A 24,359-nucleotide genomic window follows, 5' to 3' on the forward strand; every position below is an offset into this window, starting at 1 on the left:
ACTACTGCATTCTACCAGTAATAGAAGACCAATATCCAGTTCACACCGACATTTCTGTATAAACTTTAATTACAACATCTCCATCTGTATAGATAAGAGGAAATATACTTTCATAATGACGGTAATTTGCAGCTATTTTACTCTCTTTGTGAGACATGAGAACTCATTCCGGCAACACTCGTTTCTTATGAATAGCTTTAATCAAGATCTTTTCATCTTGCATTAGTACTGTTCAATTACTACGGCCTCTGATGTTTTATGTTACGTATGTAACGTTCTTGCCCTAGTTTATTGCTTCGTAAATTAAGAAGTTGGTTGTATGGATCACTGGAATTGGGGTTACAGACCTTGAGACGTTTCTTTGGATTTTATTTTTCTAAAATGAATTCGGGTTCGGTAAAGGCAGAGAGAGTCAAATGTCAAAGGTTAGCTTATCTCATGAATACATGTCGGTTCCATAGACCCTTTTACTCTACCCACAGATATTAGTTTATTCAAATAGATTCGAAATATGTCGTTTAACGAATGAAAAAAGTTCCTATTTACTTTACAAAAGTAAATAAAATAGTAACTTACTTTTGTATTTTGTTATATCAACTACTAACTACTATTTTTACAGTACAATGTCTATTTACATCTAAAAAAATATAGTAATTCCTATCTTTGTCGCGCCATCAAGTTATAGAATACCTTCCCGGGATCTGTGTTTTCTGTCAATTATAACTGGGTTCTCTTTACCTCTCTTAAAATGTTTAGTCAAACCTGCATGTGGCAACCGCAGATTCAATGCAGCGTTGCACTGAACTTGCGTCCCACATAAGTAACTTTAATTTATCGTCAGATTTGATATTTTATTAAATACAAGATTATTTTACAGATACACATGGGAAATTACATGCCTAGACATCATCTGAAGAACTATGGTTTATCCCTATACAAAAAATCTTCAGGTAAAATGATGGTGATGAATATAAAATTATCACTAAAGCATTGTCAGCACTCCTTTTCATCATCAGATTGGAGGTGAATAGAAGAGCAAAGTATATAATATAATTATATTATAGTACAAAATGATCCACACTAAACCGTTGGGTTAGGATTATAAACGCAATATCTACATATATAAATACAACATCTATATATTGGCCAATAACAAATATATTAAATATAGGTCATTCAATATGTGACATGGGAGTGGAGAAATCAATCTAAATGAGATGTCTAAGTGGTATGGGTGACATCGAATGTCTGATGATCTTTTTCCGTAATCGATGTCCAGAGGAACCCAATATATAGATATCGGAGCAGTTCCGATATTGCCCCGGTCTACTAATCCACTTGAGCATAATAATTAGGTTCATAACCTCCCATTATTTGGAGACTCCACTTAATATTCGAATGTTAATAGTTTGACACCAATGAAGCTTAGGGTCCAAGAGATCAAATCAGAAGCGAAGTAATTGCCAGAGGATTATTAGAGACATAACTCAATAAATTTCTAAGCTAAAGTGATAGTGGAACTGATCATATATGTCGTAGAACCAAGAGTTGACAAATTCTGAAGTAGAAGCTGGAAATTAGTAAGCGTAGATTGGAATGGCCAGCAGTCACCTACAGCTAGCTAGATAAAGGTAAGGTAGCTGATACTAACTGGAAACGAACAAAGATTGCGATGTCTCTGCTAGTGAAAGCTCTGCCCTCTGTCCGTGAGTCTTTTGTATTTCTAGATACTGATTCTAATGAGATTGAGAGACTTATAATGGAATTAAAAACTCTTCATCAGTGGGATGGGTAATACCAATCAGGCTTCTTAAGGAATTTAAAGACATCCTTATTCCGCCTCTTACGTACATGCTTCAAAAATGTATTAGGGATGGCATTTTTCCGGAGGTACTAAAGAAATCGGTAATCATTCCTATTCATAAATCGGATAAGGGAGACTGTATTGAAAATTTTAGACCAATTTCTCTACTTCCTGCAATATCTAAATTGCTAGAAAAGATCATAAATGTTAGGTTAATTAAATATCTGGAACAAAACAATCTGCTTTCTAAAAACCAATTTGGCTTTCGTGTAGGCAAATCAGCTGATGAAACAGTTCATGAACTAACTGAATGGATAGTCAGAAATTTGGATAGCGGTAAAAAAACTCTAGGTATTTTTATTGACCTCGCAAAGGCTTTCGATACGGTCTCATTACAGATTTTACAACATAAACTGGAAATAATGGGAATTACAGAACTGAAATATTTATGACTATTTAAATAACTGTACCAGTGTGTAAAAATAGATAAACACTTCAGTGAAGATTGCAATTCATGATATCCCGCAGGGAAGTATTGTACACTCTTTCTTATCTATTTTTGATCTCTGTCTTCATCGAGGTAAAATAGTTTCTTATGCGGATGATACAGCACTTTTGTTTTTAGCTAATTCTTGGAATGAAGTTTATCAATCTGCGCAGGAAGGCTTTAATGTAGTTTCTGAATGGCTTTTCAACAATCATTTAACATTGAATGCGGAAAAAACAACATATATTAATTTCTCCATTAGAAAATCAAAAAACAATATATCACAATTTAACCTAATTGCGCATTGCTGTAATAACACAAATAAATCAACTTGTAAATGCCCTTTACTAAAAAAGACGAATTCTTTAAAATATTTAGGAGTAATGCTAGATTCTAATCTGAATTTTAAATGTCATATAGAACTCTTAGTAACACGACTTAGAAAACTTATTTATGTGTTTAAAAAATTAAGATATATTGCAGATGTACTGATCATTAAGCGTGTATATGTGTCTTTAGTTGAATCAATATTATCATATTGTGTATCTAGCTGGGGCGGAGCTTCAAAATCTTCATTAAGCTTGAAATTGCCCAAAGGGCAATTCTTAAGGTCAATTCTTTCGCCCGATTTACTTCTCAACGCATCTTCTATATCGATCATGTGCAGTCTTAACTGTTCGACAAATTTTTATAAATAGTATTATAAAAAAGCAACACACACACACCCCATTCAATAATAATAATGTCAAAAAAAGACGCAGTGATAAAATATGTACAATCCCAGCATTTAAACATATCTTCACAAATAGATTCTTTTGTTACCTTGGTCCGCATTTATATAATAAACTTAATAGAATTCTTAATATATATCCTTTAAATAGAAAAGAGTGTAGGGACAGAGTTGTAGACTGGTTGAAAGAAAAGAACTACGATGAGACGGAAAATTTATTAAAAAATGAAATATAATAAAAATACAACTACTACTAAATACTACTAATAGATACATAAATTAAAATAATATTGTACAATTAAATTCAAGATGAACCTTTAAATTATTTAAATAATATTACAGTAACATACAAATAATTTTACACACTCTCCCACACACATACATTCAAATTACACTCTACACACAGGGAGCACATTATTTCACACTTTTCATTATTGCCAATTGTTATAATTAGATAAACTAATTTTATATAAAATCAATATTCTATATGTAGCACTAAAAATTTAGCTGAACTAACATTTACTATGTAATACGTTGAGCGCTGTTGTCTGAGATATAGGTTTTATAACCTAGTTCAGACACAGATGTTTAAACTGATCCAAATGTACAAATGAATTCGTATCTACTTTTACTGTAATTTCCAGTGCTGAGTTTGTTAAAATCATGGTTATGCAATAAAGTTATTATTATTATTATTATTACACCCAGTTGCGTATCTTGTATGATCTATCTACTCGTACATCCAACAGTGAATTTCAATAAGCTAATTCCAATGCAACTAAGAAGACATAATTTACTAATTATGATATAAGCAATTTGAAACTTACCTAGTCAAAGACTGAAACGATATAAATTGATTTTGTTGTCATGCGAGCTAGAGTTTACTACGGAGGTTTTCAATCTAAAATCGATTTAACTTTCCGACATCTCATATCCACAGAAAAATTAGTTTTCATGTCCTAGTAGATACAGATAACGACCGTTTTCAATACGATACTGAGATATACTATAACGAGTCTCAAGGACATTTTAATAAGCCTGCAATTGAACGGATATTATTGGTACGTACAACTCAACTCGATCTTTGAGTAATTTTAAGTATAATATACGAAACGGTATGTTTGTAATGTAAATTGCTGCAAATCATCTTTTCTTGGTATATAAGAAGTAAAGTACCATCTAGTTTGTACGTCAAATTTAAATAAGTGCCTCCTGATTGACTAATTAAATTTCCTTTTTATTATATTTGCTTTTTTTAGAAAATTGAAATAACAAACAAGCTGATACCTAATAAAAAGTAGCAACTGTCCTACCATGAACTTCATAGAGATTAGATTCAAATTTCTTCATAAAATTTATATAAAAAAAAATTTATAGAATTAACAAAAATAGCATTACAAATGATTTTAATAAATTAAAACAGAGTCTACTATTTAACAGCCAGATTTCTTGGTATGGAATTTTGTTTCAAGTTTTCTTTTATCGTGCCCTTAATCATTTTTTACAAGACCTTAAAGACACAAAGTAGTGACTATTTGTAAATAAATTAAAAATAAATATTTACAAATATAATCTCCAAAGAAGTATTCGTCAACAACAGTTTTCTTGGTGAACTTAAGTACCAAAAATCATTTTGGTGTAAACTCTTAACGTCGTCTACAGGAGCAATATTTTATCAACTGAAAAACTTCCACCTCCAACAGATATATACTTGAGGGCAAAAATAAATACTTAAGAGTAGCGGCTTTATACAGAAGTTTTGTTTAGGTAGTTAAGAAATTAATGGTCACAGTTGAAAAGTACACAAACTGCGACGAACTTCGTAATAATAGTTTGTCTTTTCTATTGTTTATGTTCATAGTTCGTAGATTTTCCAAGACGTTAACTTTAAAATGATAAAAGACTTGAGAGGGAAACCAATTCTTATTTAAACGTACTTAAACCTGTTTATTTTCAATTCGCCAGTATTATCAATTATATGTATGTTACACAATATCGTCATCAAATTCCGAATAACAGGCAAAAAACTAGTTAGTTACAAAATACTAACCTAATCACCTAATGGGTTGCATACATGGTCACTGTTCTAAAAAAAGGACTCGTAACACTCTGATGTATCACGGCAGCATAGCGCCGTTATCTGCGATCACCCTCCGTCTGTCAGGGCCTTATCTCATGCTGTCATGTCCGTACGAGCCTTTATAATGAAAACATACGGGTATATTTTACAGACGGACACATAACGATATTCTTTTCTTCTCATTTCAAATACTAAACTACAATTTACAAAAATTTATCTAATCGTAATTGCAGTGCGTTGTTGGTTACGAATGGTTAGTTTTTAGATTTTTTTAAATCTACATATTAAATAATTGACATACATTTATAAATCGGTTTCAGTATTATAGTAGTATTTTTACTATTCAGTGATATTTATAACTATAATAAATTGCATAATATTCCTGTCGTGACTATTATTATTTTGATAAAAAATAGTTACACGGTTTATATTATATCATAAACATATAACAGTGTAATTTCTAAATAATATTATTAACGTAAAGAACAAATATTTGTTACTGAACCACAGTCAAATAGTAGAAAAGAATTAAATAAAGTATAGCATAAAAGTAGACTGTGCCCTGAATGAACGTAAAATGTAAACCTGAGAAGACGGAGTTGTTTAAATCTACTCGTAGCGTAATAAAAACTACCAAATCTGCCAAATAAAATTAATCTTCATTGATTTTCAGATTAGACAAATTCGATATCCACTAATGAAATTATAATAGATTTAAAAAAATCACTGATTAAAATAAATATATACATATAAATACAACATATAAAAATTTCAAATTAATAAATTATAAAACTGTGACAAAACTTAGTAATAACAAACAACCTCGTCATTACATACCGAATCGCGTCGTACACTCATCATTTACACGATCGTATATTTTCATAGAAAGACGTTATCTCTCCAGCTCCATGTCAGAGTGCTACAATGTGTACACCAAATTGTAAAAGACAAGAGACGTTTAGATAGAGAATTCCGGGACGGTCTAAGTAAATGTTTCTCACTGAAATAAAATTCATTACGATTACAATATATTGCGAAAAAAAAAACACTTCAAAAAACACATGTCCCTTTGTGTAAGTCATGTACTTATAAAGCACGATGTGATGCGTTGAAGCCAATATTTTTTAAAGAATATTTTTTTTACTGAGAAAGGCAAATGAGCAGACAGTTCGCCTGATAGAAAACGGCTACCATCGCCCATGAACACTTGCAACACGAGAGGAGTTGCTTATGCGTTGATGGCCTTTTAATTATAGGCACATTTTCTGATAAAGCCTCATAATATATTGTAAGGGGAAAATCACAGAAGTGAGCTCATTCTACAACTCAGATGTACAAGGTAAGAACGGGATTCATGGACAGTGGTTGTGTTCCACGCATCCAAAAATATGGGTGATTCTAGCTCTATGGCGAGAGGAACGGGAGTAAAAGGATAATGAAAGCATTAGGTTGTATTTTCTTGGCACATTCTTCATTGTACCGAAGATAGAAAATAAATAAAGAAATAACATCCTGGCTCAAACTCAGGGAGTTCAAACCGTCCATCGGCATAAAATAGTCGTCCATTCGAAACGCTCGAGACGCTGTATGCAGTTAAGTAGGAGATGATATTGAGGTGCTCCTATCCAAAGGTGTCAGTAATACATAGAGTATTACTGATGTAGGCGATTTTAAGCTTTATAAAGCAAGAATCAATATTGAGAAAAGAAATACTCTTTCGCCTTGTTCAGGACCCCAAGTTTCTTAATATATATAGATAAATCATATGCTCAGAAAACAATTGAAAAAAATTCAATGCAATCTTACTAATAGGTACCATAAGAATTGATAAGATACCTGGTGTTTGTCATGCTTTGTTTGCGTTCTTCAGGATTTATTTTTAACGCGCTTGTAACATGTCTTTCTTTTTTCATTTATTATAATTATCCTCGGCATGCAATTTTAGAGATTTTACTATATTTTGGGCTAAAATTGACGCCGAGGATCATCTCTCATCAAAACTAAAGGAGTGAAGATTTAAGGAATCTTAAAAAATGCCATTCGTTTTTTTTCGAGCGAAAAATTATTTCGATTGAATTACAATTTACAAAATCAACTCCGAATCATAAAAAAAATCCAAAAAGAGAAAACCTCGCTTTTCGGAGTCGGTTCAAAATGTGAGTGCCAAAATACTTAGTATTAATTACTCGGGTACCCTTTCTCTTTAAACCTACGCCAAACATAATTAAATTCTGCTCGAAAACGAGCTCGCTGCCCTCAAATTTAGTCCGCGAGTAATTTGAACGGATTTCCTAAAAGGCTCACTTAATATATTATAGCGTGAATGCCGAGAAAAAAAGGTAAGTAAATAGAGCTTAGGGTTTGAGAAATGGCTTTAAAAATTTATAGCTGCGCGGATATAGGGGACTTTAATTTGGACCCTGTAAATACTATGAGAAAGGCATAAGCGGGTAAATTAAAAGAGCACAGTCATAATTTACATAAATTGTTCCACGGACCCAAGAAATAATAATTTACATCTTTACGAAAAGTAAATGAAATATAAACAAGCTAATTTTTAAATGCAAATTAAATCCTTATTTGCTAAATGTATGTTGAGAGTGGAAGGTTCTTTTTTTGGTTGGTCGTATTCATGGACCATGTCGTCTGTGTTCGCTCGGAATGGTGTGGTCACATATTGTGCAAAAATAAAAAATAAACGTTAATAGGAAAAACTATTACATAAAACCCAAATAAATCATAAATTTTATTAATTATGCTACTATTTATCAATTATGTATGTGTAATATGACTATGCTGTCACAGATATTATTTTTTACAGATCTATTTCTTTTAACGCGCCACCTACCTACTTATGCTTTAATTCCTTCTACCCAAAGGTTGTCTGGAAGAGATTGCTTAGCCATAAGACCGCCTTTTGTACTACACTATACGTATTGAAAATTGTTCAACAAATCCTGTTATGTTGGTGCAATAAAGTGTTAAATAAATAAAAAATAAAAAAAAAATCAATAATCTATGCGAACCTAAAATAAACGTTAAACATTGTTAAGCTTGAAGCCTAATTTGAATATAAGGGTAGAATTTTTTATTATAACATATGATATTTACTTTAAACCTCGATCATGGATTAAGGATAGTACCTGTGATGATATTTTCTCTATAGTATCGATTGATACTATTATAACAACTATACAACAACACTGATGGATACTCCGTCCATGGAAAAAAATATTAGAGGACTCAATACACCAGTATTTTATGTTATCTATCTATCCTATTTAAGAGCTACGCTCTTGTCGGTGGAGCTCTTGCCACTCACTACGATTTTCAGCGAGTCTCTTCACCTCTTGATACGACACGACACCAACTCCTTCCTTGATTTGCCTAATGTAACTATGTCTCGGTCTCCCTCTCCCCCTCCTTCCTTCTATCTTACCTTCTATTATAATGTTCATAAGTTCGTCGTGTCGTATCAAGTGTCCCAACATTTTTCCCCTTCTGTCCTCAATAGTTCTAATAATTTTATGTTATATGTAATTAAAAACTTTTATAATATGATATTATTTTAATACTTTTAGGCCGTGTGATCCCGGCATAGAATAGGTCACCACTCTCTTTCCCATGGTTGTCGTAAGAGACGTTTAAAGGAACTTAACGATAGAGGGATGGGCAATGACGTCCCTCTTAAATCATAACCAAAGCCTTTTTTTTTTTTTTTTTACAACACAGGGGGCAAACGAGCATGCGGCTCACCTGATGGTAAGTGACTACCGCCGCCCATGGTCACCCACAACACCTACGGCATTGCAGGTGTGCTGCCGGCCTTTTAAAAAAGGAATATGCTCTTTTCTTGAAGGTTATGTTGTCGTATCGGTTCGGAAATACTGCTGCTGGAAGTTGATTCCAAAGAGTGGTTGTGCGTGGAAGAAAGTGCCTTGAAAAACGCACAGTGGAGGACCGCCACTCGTCCAGATGGTTGGGATGAAATTTTAGTTTATGGCGGGTTGTACGATGGTGAAAATTTGCAGCAGGTATCAATCCGAACAATTCTTCAGAGCACTCCCCATGATAAATTCGGTAGAAGATGCACAGAGATGCAACATCTCTACGCAGTTTCAGTGGGTCGAGCCGGACAGTAAGACGCCGATCGTCAACAATCGAGCTGCCCGACTTTGAATGCGGTCTAACGGAAGGAGTTGGTACTGTGGCGCTCCTGCCCACAGGTGAGAACAGTATTCCATGTGTGGCCTCACTTGAGCTTTATACAGTTTCAGGCGGTTTTCTGACGTGAAATACCGTCTCACCCTATTGAGCACCCCCAACTTTTTGGAAGCTATCTTAGCTTTTTCCTCCAGATGACCGCAAAACTGGACGTCGCTAGATATATCGACGCCAAGAATCCCCAGACTCGACTTATTATCAAGGAAAGTGCCCTGAAAGTGAGGTGATACGACATTCCACTGCCATGGTTGCGTGTTGTAAGATAGGGGGACGGGGTTGGGGAAAGGATTTTAGGAATAGGAAAGGGATGGGTATGGGATGGGTATGGGATGGGTATGGGATGGGTATGGGTTGGGCCTCCGGACTCCCTCACTCACCATACGGAATGTGATCGCACTAAAAGTGCAACCACTTAGCGTCGGTATTCTGTGAGGGTGTGGTACTTCCCCGGTCGAGCCGGCCCATTCATGCTGCAATACCATATAGGATTACAGCGTAGCTCTACCACAGTAATTGCCTAATTGCGGTTGCCAATTCCCCTGGAAAGCATGACAACTAATGGCAAAACCCCCTAGAAGAGGCCTATGTTCAGCAGTGGACAGTTAACGGCTGACATCATCATTATCATAATACTTTTATAATAGGCAGATTTTTCTATTATACTATTTAAACAAAAAGTAATTTAAAATAAAAAACAAAATATTCTATTATAATATTTAAAAAAAAATTAAAAAGAAAACAAAATATTAATATGATCAATAGGTTGTCAGGGAATTTTAATTATTATGAATAAAAAAGATAATGGAATGGCAACCTCGCCTACTCTAACGATATATGTTAGCAGAGCTCCAGTGAAGGATGATAAGTGAGAAGAGTTTTACAAGAATTAACCACAACGGCTTCTAGGAGATAGCACCGAATATTGACAACATTGGGATTGTAAGTCCCCATTTCTGACTGTCTCTTTTGGGTAAATATATTATTAATATTTTATATTAAAAGCTTATCTTTTTTTATTAATCGACAGTAATTGTTAGTTCCTTAACCAATTTTAAATTGAAATTTTGAAAACGTGTCAAAGAATATATATTTATCAAACTATTCGACATGCGACTAAAACTTTTTCTCTTAATGACAACTAGTTTAAAATCTTTCAAAATTTGCAGATAGGTAGGGTATATAGTTAAAATTCCAAGAGCAAAAGAAAAGATATTTCCACCATTGATCCCAAAGAGTCACTTAACGTTATCATAAAACTATGACTTCCCTGACACACCATAGATGATAAGGGCACCATATTTGAGGTATTACAGGGGCCTACAAAAATGCCCGAGCGATAACGTATCATCGAGGCGACCAAACAGCCAAACTAGCAGTCGTAAACTTGCTATATACACAAATGCACAGCTTCATTTAAACTATGCAGACTTGCGACTTTTACCAAGTATAAAATTGTCATTTAAATTTGAGTTTTCAGAAGCAAAAACAATAATAAAATTAAACATAAATAAAATATGAAATTTATATTCCCATAAATACTATTGTATGATTGAGAAATCGCAACGTAGGTTAATCGTAAGTAAATAAAAAAAAAAATAAGAGCATTTTATAACGTGGTCTATCTACGTTATAAAATGCTGTATCTACCTTATAAAATTCTGGATCATATAAAAACTAAAGAAGCAAAGAATAATAAAGTAAAATAACTCTAAGTAAAATGACTTAACTAGACCTAGACTAGACTTAAGCAACTAAGTAAAATGACTTAATTAAAAATCACACAGAATATAAATAAGCTTTCCTTTGCCGTTGTTTTGGATACACAAACACAATAAATAAAATTATTTTTTTACATAAAATGTTTTTCACTGTATAGAAATAGCACGCATTTTTTTCTAAGAATATAATAATATAGACAGTCACTATTATATATATATATATATATATATATATATATATATATATATATATATATATATATATATATATATATATATATATATATATATATATATATATATATATACTTCTACATATAAATAATATCTAAAATATAAATTTTAGATATATTATTATTTATACTTTGGCACACAATTAAATAAGTCTACAGGGCAATACAATTATTTACTTATTGCACTAGTTATAAATTATAAATTCAACAAATTATACGACAAATCGCAACAGAAATGTTTTAAAAAAATCGCAAGGCTGCATTGATTTTTACAAGCTTTATCATTACGAATTCTGACTCTCACCCATCAAAGCGCCGGACCCCTATAAATAAGCTACAGGCCTCCAGATTGCCGGGATATAAATGAATGAAAGGGTGAAGGAAATTAGGGTTTTTTAGTACGGAACCCCGTTGCGTGTCGCTGTCGCAGTAAACAATTTTTCATACCCTGGTAAGAGGCAAAGGGCCATATTGAGTAGGTATTATTTGAGTTGATGGAATGTTTTACGGATGACCATAAGCTATTACGTGTTGGGAGGTAACAATGTAGGGACGGGATGATGAGATTTCTCTCGGCTGCCCTGGAAAAATTATGTCTTTCCTTTTCGTTTTTATTTTCAGTTATATCATTTTCAGTGACTCTAATGAATGCAATGTTGGGATCTCATGGGCATCACAGGATACTCTTTGAAATGCGCATGGTGTTGTTCATATCTTTTTTCATTATTCATCTACAGGCGACAATTGTCACTTCTTAGCAGGTGGGCTGTTAGCTTGTTTTCCATTTTATGTTGCATAAAAAAATTGTGTATTATGACATTGACTTCTTTTTTTTATTTTATATAATCAATATATAATAATAAATATGATTGTATTGTACAGTGGCTTTGTTCAAGAGAATGACAATAAGAAGCCCTATGTTACCTTAGGAGACTATTTACCACATTTCATTCAAATCCTTTCAGTTTAAACGCGATTCAGTAACAAATATTTAAATAGTCAAACATTTTTTAATTTATATTACATACATCTGACTATATATTGTATGGTATTATAAGCATACTAGCTTCTACCCGAGGTTTTGCACGTGGTGCTGCCCGTCTCATTTTAAATATTAAAAATTCTTTCCTCAGAAAATATTAACGTAATAAAATAAAACTGCATTTCTAATTTCAGTTTTTTATACTTACTAATTTTGGCTGTTCGTTAGTATTAAGTCAGAACAGACGATTGTCAACCGACTTCAAAAAGAAGGAGCTTAATACGGTCGTAATTTTTTTATGTTTGTTACCTCATAACTCTGTCAGTCGTAAAACTAAAAGGATATACTTATAGATGAGGCCACCCACAGAAATTTTATCAAAATCTGTTCAGAAGTTTAGTTTTTTAATTAAATTAACTGGTTCTATCACAATTAAAGTAGATTTTTTGTGGAACTCAATTTTTAATTACATCATCTACATCATCATCATCATATCAGCCGTTAACAGTGTATTGCTGAACATAAGTCTCGCCATAATGTGGGGTTTTGTCAGTAGTTACTACGCTTAGCAAGCGAATTGGCAACTGCAGTTAGGCTTTGGTGATGTTTTAAGAGAGACACTGTTGCCCATCCCTCAACCATTCAGTACTTATTTATATAAGTAAATATAAGTTACTTACATACATATAAGTACTTATTTATATAAGTAAAATAAGTTACTTATATATAAGTATATTATATAAGTAACTTATTTTATTAAAAGAATCCAAGACTCATATTCTGAATAAACGCATGAACAATGCTCATTGCGACAGCGCTGACTATTCATACATGACATTCATCTAGTTATTTGCACTATCTCTCATTATAAAACCATTATGATGTACGTTCATAGACACAGTTCGAGGTATCTAGAGGTTAAAGTTTCCGAGTTCCCCGGGGCCGACAGTCTCGGAAGTTGGCTGAGCGTTGCATTAATTAATTTATTATTAATAACTCGGCGTACTCGAGTACTCGCGGGTGCAATGAAGATAGTAACAACTAGGACTTGTGTTGGCGCATAAGGAATTTGTAATTTTAATTTTCTGGCTTTTTTTTTTTTTTTTTTTTATAGAACTTAGAATGGCAAACAAGCTGACGGCCCACCTGATGGAAAGTGGTAACCGTCGCCTATAGACATGAGCAGTACCATGGACATAACAGAGTATACTGTTTCGCCCATGATACCCCCCATGCGTTGCCATTCCTGAGGACTCAGGTGTTATTCCTCTGTACCCAGTAAATTCACGCCATATCCCACCCTTCAAACCGAAACACAGCCATGCAAACACAACTGCTTCACGGTTGAAACGAATGGGACAGAGGTACCCAAGCAATCGACTTTTGTACAAAGTCTCCCTCTGGCTTCGGGGGCTACGTTCAGTTATTGATACCGGTTGGGACTTCAAGTAGCCCATTGTGTCAGAGAATCATAAGCATAATAAGCTATTTGTTAAGTAAAATAATAACTTCGAAATCATGGTAAACATGCCTACGCTAACGGATGACAAGTAAGGATGGAAGCCGAACAGCGATGATTTTCAGGGATACCACCTGGAGGTAGACCTAACAGCATAATAGCAATGAGACTGCTAGTCCTCATTACTAAATCCAATCCCACTCTATCTCCCTTTCCCTCCCCTCGAGTGCTCTATTAGTAAATGTTTGTAGGGTACCAGCGTAGAATATACGTAAGATAACTTCCAAGAGTTACCGGAATTTTTTAACTCCCCCCCCCCTAATAAAATATAACTTCCCCTCTAGCAGGCCATTACGTTAACAAGCTGTGCAATACATAAAAGTTATCTAATCAAAACAAGTGATTAATGTGGGTCTGTCTGTAACGCTCAAAGGCAGTGCAATTTAACTTAAAGTTTGAGTCCCGCAGATTAACGGTCGTCCAGTCGAGGTTCATTATCACACACCACTTTGACACAGTTTGTGACACATTCTATATGACACGTAAATAGAAATAAAAAGAGAAATAATTTTCAACGAAATATTCAACCCATTTAAAAAATGTACGAAGCCAAAAATAAAACAACGAGTAGAGAATATTAAAGCTTCAAACTGATTAATTAAACTAATAAAATGGCAAAATATATAAAAATACAAACACAGTGTACGATTAAAAAAAAAAAACTGGACAGAAATCTAAAAAATGTACAACATACTAATTTCGTCAAGCCCTTAGCCCACGTATACTTAACGTTTTGTCAAAACTTCATGTATATACATGACATATATACATACATAGGCATACATACATAAGATACACATAAGTAATAGTTACAGATAACACACATACATAAAAATTCCACACATACATACACAAGAAAAATATTACCTTCTTTTCTTCACCATTCGAATAATAATGAGAAAGGCTTACGTCAGCACGTAAGGAGTTTTATTCCAGACTTGTCAACATCAATATCGTTGTCCACGATTCCAACCCAATTTCACTCAGTCCATATTACATTACCCGTCAAAATGTACAAACAACGACGGCGTGACGCGCCGAGAATTGGACATGAATGAACGAGAATTTTCCAGAGCACGAAATTTCTCACTCTTCGTGCATTTTCCTTCACAATTTATCAACTTGCAATAAATTTAAAGTGTATACAGATTAAACGGTGACTATTTTAAAGAATTCACAATATGCGATTCTTGAAAAAGTATGTATTAAGGTTTTTTCAGGGTTGGTAACGCGCACATGATACTCCTAGTATTTTAGTCATTCATAGACTACAGTGACCGTTTACCATCAAACGGACTATGTTTGTCTGCCACCATCAAAAATTTGTATAGCAATGTACCTATAAGGGTATTTATTTTAATAAAGCTCCGAGACAATTTACCATTTATATTAATAAATTTTAGATTGGAATTTAAAATATTCGGGGTTGTCTTTACTCTTAATATACATAATTATTTATATTAACTGTAAATAAGACTTACTATAAGGTAAGATTTTATTCCGCAAAAAAATATCTCGCTTCTGTCCATCTTTGTTAATATTTTACTGAACAAGATATCATCCTGCGAAAATTCATATCATTCGTTATTCGATTACAATTATTTTGTTTAATTCAGCTACCATTAATAGGTATGCGACTGTCAATACTCGAAGTTTGACTACTTTTTTTTTTTGTTATTTGCTATTTTTATTAATAGAAGTTCTAAAACCATCTAAATTAGCCATCAATGACCGACTCTCATTTAGTCCAAGCACGTTTTACGTCACGTGTGTCATCTCCTAACGAGACATCTTTCAGACAAATGAATATATCGCTGCTCAGAGCCTAGTGTTAACCGCAATCAAATTGCGAATGACAAATTTTCGGCCGTGTTGCCGTATTAAAAGAAAGGTGTAAATAAATAACATATTTGTTAACTTAATCTTAACTAAAACGACAACGTCTATAAACGTACATTTAAAATGAGAACACGGGATATTACTTTCTCTAACGTTAATTTTGTTAAAATATCATATTGATTGCAAAAAGAGTTAAAGTGAAGACATTGCAGAATCATTGGAGTTAATTCTGAGATGCCGTTTTTCTAAACCTATCTCTTAAATTTTAATTTCATAGATTCTCTATATTACTAATTTATGAAACATCGTAAACAAAATTTACAATATTTTTACTTAAGTTTACTTTACTTTTTAATTAAAAATTTAGTTTATATTGATTTTTAAAATAAAGATTTCGCTGTAACATCAAATTGAAACTTTAAAGATATATTTACGAAAATGACACTTAAAAATCGACCCCATTGAAGTATTTAAGCTTATTTTCCGGAGGAGGGGTATTTAAAGAAGGTGCGTATGTACTTCCCCTTAGCTGAAAGCTCCACTCCTGATCCTGAAATGTTTTAAAAAAACAGCTTAAAAGAACCACAAGCTAACAAACAATAACGGATATACTCGTACGACAAAAATCCGTCACATAAATTAATTTGATTCCTAAAAAAAAAACAAATAAATACTTGTTCTTCGAAACTCGAAATTTTCATTATAATATATATATAAATAAGCACACATTCGTTTTATATATTAGCCACACAAAAACACATCGCTTTTCATGAAAAGCGAGCAAGTGTCCTTTCCGCTGCAAACACGATTTATTTAAGCGGCCGTTTAACCTTTTACTGCATCAACAAAAACAAAACGGACTGAGGGTCGGCTAAATAAATATCTCTGAATTTCCACGGCACAAGAAATGTTCCTCTCAAGTATTTCTATCTATCATGCTCATGAACTGCGCGAAACAGGGACCGCGGGACCATCCATTACACAGTCTGTACTCGGGAGCCAATCCGAAATTCAATTTCCGATATGATACGATCCGCTAAGAGATTGGTGAAATGCGATAGCACAGTTCAGCGATACACACAACATAAATGATATCCACTCAACTCGAAAACGAAACGGCTGTGAAAAGATTTATTATTAACAAAGCGGATAATGAGATATATATTATATGGTTTCTGGCCCATTGACATTTATTATACACCAACCAAGCGAAAATAGATTGTAACCTCTTAGTTCCTAACATAGTTTCAAAATTACGAAATTGTAATTTAATATTTATTTACTACGAAATCGACTTCAGTTCTGGCAAAATTAATAACTTCCACGGCTTCAACTGCGTCAATCAGTATATAAATATCCTATGTGATAAGTTAGAATATAACATATTTATTTATGTATTTACGAACTAATGTGACATCATAACCTTCAAGAAAACAATATTTCTTTTTAAAAGACCGGCAGCTCCCCTGCAACACCTCTGGTGTAGCGGCTGATGATACATCAGGTAAACCGCATGCTCATTAGCCCCGTGTTATAAAAAAAACCTACCCGTATATAAAATTTCATTCAAATCCATTAAGCCGTTTAATCGTATACAGTAATAAACATATAAAGATCTTTACCGACTTCCACATTTATAATATTAGTAAAAGCAATACATAGTAGTTGATGAAAATATTGTATAACATATGTATAAAATGATGTGTACTAGAGGGAAACTTTATACATATAAAAGTCATTCGCTTGGGCACCTCTGTCTCATTCGTGTTTCTCCCGTGAAGCAGTTGTTTGCATGGCTGTGTTTCAGTTTGAAGGGTGGGATATGGCAGTGAATTTACAGGGTACAGAGGAATAACACCTGAGCCCTCAGGAATGGCAACGCATGGAGGTATCATGGGCGAAACAGTATACTCTGTTATGTCCATGGTACTGCTTATGTCTATAGGCGACGGTTACCACTTTTCATCATAAAGGCCGTTAGCTTGTTTACAATTCTAAGTTGCATAAAAAAAATACACTTCAATTAAACATACTATCTTTTCAAAAGTTAGTTGAAAATTTACCATAAACATATGCACATAAATCATAACGGACACTGAATAACGAATGCACGACACTCGACGAAGCTAATATTTTGTCACATGTTCGATAGTTTGGCGTCAATCATAATTAAAATCTAGCCAAACGAATTTATTAATATGGTTTTGCCAGCATGATCGTGTTTAAATTTAATGGAATGGTTTCTGGTTCGTTTCGGTGGTTCGGATTATTACATGATAGATGTAATTATTTATGTCGACTCACGTTATAAATTTGGTGATGCCTGACTAATTTCAAGTCATTAGGAGCCTTCAGTAAAACAATATTTATACAATTATTATTATAGTTATTATTCAACAAATCGTTACAGCGCAATACGAGTATGGCTAAATAATGTAAAGGAGTTTACACGGCTATAACTAAAATTCATGGTGGATCATTAAAAATAAACATCTTTCAAAATACAAATACCCTTGTTTGAATACGGATTTATTAAAAGTATAAACATGTAATTTTACCGAAAGTATAAAATATAAAATGAATTTTACTAATATAAAAAAAAAAACTAATTTGTAGCATATCTTCTACTTTAAAATTTTTCATAATTAATTCATCAATGTGGAAGAGGTTTGTTCAAACCGAAGCATTTGGCGTTCCATTGTTCCTGTCTAGCCTAATGGGAGATAGGCGTGACAGATATGTATGTATGTATGTAATTCATCAATTAATTTAATACAGGCTCATAACTGAGTCATTGTCTGACTCACTTTCTGAATCCAATTCACGGAATCTGTTTCTAAAGGCAACTACATTTGACAATTTCCCTATATACAATGCTGTGACACTTGCTTTTTTAAATTTTATCGACGACCCAGCTTTTGGTGGTCGCCCAGGCCTTTTCCTAATATTCTTCATATTATTTTTAGGTAACTGAGTATTCTTATTTTGTTTATTAATGTAATTATTTTCATTTTTGGCATGTAAATTATTAGTTGAATTTTTAGGGTTTCCAACAGCTTTCGCCGAATCGACATCAATAACATTGTTTGACGTTTTAATTGCACCAATTTCTTCTCTATCGCCTTGAGATAATTTAATCGCTAATACAGCTTTCATGGTTTGCCTAAAATACACATAATGTAATCATTATATCATCATCATCATCATCTCAGCCATTACCCGTCTACTGCTGGACATAGGCCTCCCACATAGACTGCCATAAGGAACGGTCCTAAACCACCTACATCTACTGACTTCGTGCAATGCATTTCAAGTCGTAAGTGACTCCATCTAATGGGGGGTCGTCTTAGACTGCGTTTGCCCGTATAATAATAACAATTATATACAGTTTGTTATATAAAAATATACACTCAGAAAGAATATACATGTGAATGTAAAAGTCATAGCAGAAGGCTTTTACGATGTGACAGAATATTTTATAGATCACTGGAAATGGCAGGCTGACGACCTAGTTGATGGAAAGCAATAACCGTCGTCTTATAGCCTGTAAAAATGATCAACGGTATAGGCAACACTGAACACACTTTGCACTTCACTGCCGCTTGAGATAACTTGCTAAAAACGCATGTATTTATTTATTTTATGCAACTTAGAATGGCAAACAAGCTGAAGGCCCGCCTGATTGACAGTAGTAACCGTCGCCTATAGATATGAACAGTACTATGGACATAATAGAGTATACTGTTTCGTCCATGATACCCCCCATGCGTTGCCATTCCTAAGGACTCAAGTGTTATTCCTCTGTACCCTGTAAATTGACGCCATATCCCACCCTTCCAATCGAAACACAGCCATGCAAACACTGCTTTACGTGTTCTTTTTAAAATTCCCATCCCCTCATACGTACAAACCTGGTCATAGTGACCACAGCACTGTCATTAATAATTCTTGGTATATTCGACGCAGTGTGGCACGACCCCTCACTAAATGGAGTAACGACCTCAAATTCATTGCAGGGAGTCAGTAGATGAAAATGGCTCAGGACAGGCCTATGTTCAGCAGTGGACAGATAATGGCTGATACGAATATTTAAAAATCACACCAATTAACTTCCAATTTTATGAAAATTGCAATTCCGAAAACACAGCTTGTGTTGAAAAAATAGATAACACAAATATAGCAGACACGACACAGATTAATTATTTCTTATTACATCTCAATGGAAATCTGACTAAAGAAATCTATGAGTGATTGGTATGAAAAATTTGTGGCATTATCTTTCCGTTTAGCCTTTCTAATATTATAAATGTAAAAGTACGTTTGTAACCTCTTAACATAATTATAACTTAATTAACTATTATGAAATTTAATATATATATGGGATATAGATTCCCGTGTGGTCTCAGCATAACATAGCCCCCCCCCCCCCCCCCCCCGTTCTTTCCCGTGGGTGTTGTAAGAGAGAGAGAGAGCGAGGGATGGGCAGCAGTGTTCCTCTTAAAACATCAACATCAACTGCACTTGCCAATCCGCCTGCCAAGAGTGGCAACTACTGATAAAACCCCTTAGCCCCTAGAAGGCTTATATTCAGCAGTAGATAGTTAAAAGCTGATATTATAATGATGATGGAATATAGAAGGTTGTATGCTGTTTTTTATTCCGGTCAATAAACATACGGTCACGCAGACGAAACCGCAGGTAATACTTAGTATAGTTATAAAGTACATTTATACTTCGAAATTTATATTTTCATTTTCAATTCTAAAAGCGACGCAAACAACAGTACAGATCATGACCTACATACCTGACGTCATCAGCAGAATTGAAATCGAGCATTTTCAGATCATTCATGTTGTGAGAAACACGAAGTGGATTTACGCTGTCTTCTTTAGAAGTAGTCGCTTTTTCCTCATTTTTATGATTTTTTCCGTCTGCATTATCACTACTGTTGTTAGATTTTTCCATTCTAATGCGTGTAAAATAAAAATAGAAAAATAAATAAAGGTTAAAAACAGTCAGTCAATGTATGTAAAATAAAAATGTAAAATATATAGAAATGAAAACTGTCAGATTTATTATTGACAGATGAAAAGTGTTAAATTTAAAGACAAATATAGATTAAGAATAGTACCAAAACTAAAAACTACATGTAAATAAAAAAAATACACAAAACAATATAAATAAAAGTACACAATTTATCTTGTTTATAATAACGCTTTATTGTTGCGTTATTATAAACGAGATAAATTGGTTAAGATATTGGATAAGATAAGGGTCAAAATACACCTTTTAGTTTTGCAATAAAATCTAGTTTCATCTGTCACTTTACAGGTAGTTATGACGCATCTGTTGATGATCTATGCGAAGGGAAATAAGGATTAAGAGCACAAAGCACTTCAAAATGTCACACATAAAATTTAATTAATCAAAATCTCCCCCTGTTATACAGTCCAAATGTAAATAATTCAAGTGGAGGCAAAGTTAGCAGTATGAGGAGCTCTCAGAGAGCATTTCATTGCGGCAGGTTACGGCTCGCAAGGGAACAATGCTTAATAAGGTTTATAATTTAACGCAAATTCACCTCGCAGCGCGCGAAGACTTATTAGTGGGTGTTGTACTAGCGGAATTAGCTTAAGGTTTACGTGGCACGCCTGGGATCTGCGCTTCGGAGAAATAACACTTCGAAATAACACACGCAAAACACAAACTTATTTGGCTTGCGAAAGAGGTTACTTTAAGCGAAAAAATAAATCTTTAAGCATATAAAAAAATTCCGGGTGCATCCCAAAAAAAAAATTTCTGAACAAATATTGGATTATTCGTGTGACATTTCAATTTCTATTAAGATCGTGTCCAAAAAATAAATCTTGATCAAATTAATACCATTGACCATGACATTAATAAATATACGAGTAACATAAAGAGCCATCAACATCGATTTACAAACGCACGCACACACACGAGCACGCACGCGTGCACGCAGGCACGCACGCACGCACGCACATCCTACGCATGCACAAATCTATAAAAATTGATTAGTGGTGAGTACTAATTAAAAATAATTGTTTTATATAAGTCAGTAGTTATACAATTATCATTGCTACTAGTAAGCCTATGTTCAATTTCTGTAAGCATATATATGGTAATACGAATTGTCTTTGTTCATAAAGACATTTTTACTTTACTTTTAACTTTCTTTTTAATAAAAATAATATAATTTATTTGCCATATATATAATATAATTAAAATATAATATAATTTTACCATAAATGGCGTGCAAATCTTCTTTTAATATAAATTTTACTTTCAATCATTTAAATAATACAGTCGATAACGCACACGAAGTCCATTAAGAAACTCGCAAGTATCCAACATCCTATCATCACAAGGAATATTGGGTAATGCTTCACCAACTGAGCTCAACTATTATCATAATGGAATTGGCTTCAGATGTTTATTCGACACTCGACTTCCTGATCGAAGAGTTATTATATACAATCTACTGGAAATGACACCGATTTATTTGAATAAATCAAACTTTACACTCGAATGTCTATCACTTATTTAAATAAGATTGTATTCCACAAAAAAAAAACCGTTATTTTGATTTCGAAAGTATACTATTGAATCGATTTTGATAAAAAAAATATCTATTTGACTGATCTGTAAGTATATACTTTCAGCCAAAAAGATCATTTTCCAGATCAGTTTATAATCTACGGAGTTATGAAGTAACAAACATAAAAAAATGACCAAATTGAGAACCTCCTTTTTTTGAAGTCGGTTGAAAAAATACTCGTAAAATTGCTTCTGACTATAATACCTTATGACTGGTCAGAGGTTGCTGGCTTTTACAATAAGAGTATAACTTGCGCTTATGAAACTTAACAATGTGGTGAAACTTTTTAACATTTTAATAATAATTATCATCATATCAGCTTTCAACTGTCCACTGCTGAACATAAGCCTAGGGAGGAGGGGGGTGTGCCAGTAGTTGCCACGCTTGGCAAGCGGATTAGCAACCGCAGTTAGGATTTAGAGATATTTAAAGAGGTACGCTGCTGCCCATCACTCGCCCTCTCTTAGCCGCCTCTTACGACGCCCACGGAAAAGAAAGGGGCGGCCCATTCTATGCCGAGACCACACGAGAAATATTTTAATAGTAATTATTGTCAAATTACAGATGATTTAACAATAAAATGAGATTTAGCAAGAAAAAAAAAACACAATTGACTATTACTTTGGGTTCACGTAAAAGACAAGACAGATAAAAGACAACATAGATTAATACGATGCCTGAGAACTCTTACAACGTGTTTTTTTATTTCTAAATTAGTATACATAGTTGCAGTAGTAGTTAATTAGTATACGTAGTAAATGAATCTTGTATATATTTTAAACATGTCCAGCTATTTTACTTTAATGAATCCTAAAGTACTCGGATCTAATTTGACTTACGCCGTTTATACTGTTTATTGCACACTAGCGGCCCGTCCCAACTTCACATGGGTGGACATTTTTACATTTTAAAAAGTGGTTATTGTGACATAACGATAATAGTTGAACATACAGTATCGGGAAGTTTTTTGTGGTTATTGATATTTTCTTCAATATTGTAGAACATACTTTTGTTCTATCACCAATAGTTTCCGCAGCGCACGCGACGAAATATTTTTATAGCATTTTTCACACCTCGAGTTACATTACTAAAGTTTTAGTAAGGATTCCTATACTTTTCTAGCTATAAATATGTTACTCAGGGTGAATATAGCTTTCTAATGGTAAAAAAATTTTTGAAATCAGCAAAGTTATTTTTGAGTTTATTCATTACATACACACAAAAATTCAAATCTTTCCTCTTTATAATATTAGTGTAGATACATCTCCTTCAAAGATTACCCATTGAACAATTAAAAGATCAATAAATCCATTGCCACTGCATCACATTTGAGATCACCACTCCATCTTTCAATAACAAAGTAAGACTAATAAATATTATCTTTTTTCTACTGACATATCTAGTAACAGTATATCATCACAAATACATCACTTCGATTTATGTGACGCGATACAAGAGCCGACTCCTTCATCCTTACAATTCACCATCTCACTACATTTGCTCTAACACTTATTGCACTTACGGCGTTTGGTCGTACTATAAATAGTTTTCCGGGTAAAAAGATGTATATACATATCCTACGTATATGTATATAGAAGGTCAATGTTGTTCTAGAAATGTAATTTTAAAAATATAACAACTTGCCAGTCCTTTAGAATCTTTTTACTGTTAAGCATAATTTAATAACGAAATAATTCCGTCTTCTACCGAATTTATCATGCGGAGTGCTCTAAAGAATTATTCGGATTGATATCTGCTGCTGATTTTCACCATCGTACAACCCGTCATAAACTAAAATTTCATCCCAACCATCTGGACGAGTGGCGGTCCTCCACCGTGTGTTTTTCAAGGCACTTTCTCCCACGCACAACCACTCTTTGGAATCAACTTCCAGCAGCAGTATTTCCGAACCGATACGACAATATAACCTTCAAGAAAAGAGCATATTCCTTTTTAAAAGGCCGGCAGCACACATGCAATGCCTTTGGTGCTGTGGCTGACCATGGGCGGCGGTAGTCACTTACCATCAGGCGAGCCGCATGCTCGTTTGCCCCCTGTGTTGTAAAAAAAAATATACTTAGATAATGAAAATAGTATTTTTAATATCAATAATATAAGAGACGG

The 24,359-nt window shown here is 33.6% G+C and overlaps 2 protein-coding genes across 2 annotated transcripts in view; both read right to left on the reverse strand.

The window, feature by feature from the left end:
• The window catches only part of LOC113513068 (uncharacterized), a 230,629-nt gene that overhangs the window by 164,328 nt on the left and 41,942 nt on the right, over window positions 1-24,359 (reverse strand). The gene's annotated exons all lie outside the window — the stretch shown is intronic.
• On the reverse strand, window positions 18,075-20,637 carry LOC116413219 (translation initiation factor IF-2-like). The gene is made up of 2 exons (XM_031911073.2): window positions 20,421-20,637; window positions 18,075-18,779 (listed from the first exon to the last, which is right to left on the reverse strand). The coding sequence occupies exons 1-2, from the start codon at window positions 20,579-20,581 to the stop codon at window positions 18,386-18,388; spliced, it is 555 nt and encodes a 184-aa protein (XP_031766933.2). The 5' UTR covers window positions 20,582-20,637; the 3' UTR covers window positions 18,075-18,385.

Source organism: Galleria mellonella, unplaced genomic scaffold, assembly GCF_026898425.1.
Source record: "Galleria mellonella isolate WM207_F2 unplaced genomic scaffold, CSIRO_AGI_GalMel_v1 utg21, whole genome shotgun sequence".
Taxonomy (NCBI): Eukaryota; Metazoa; Arthropoda; class Insecta; order Lepidoptera; family Pyralidae; genus Galleria; species Galleria mellonella.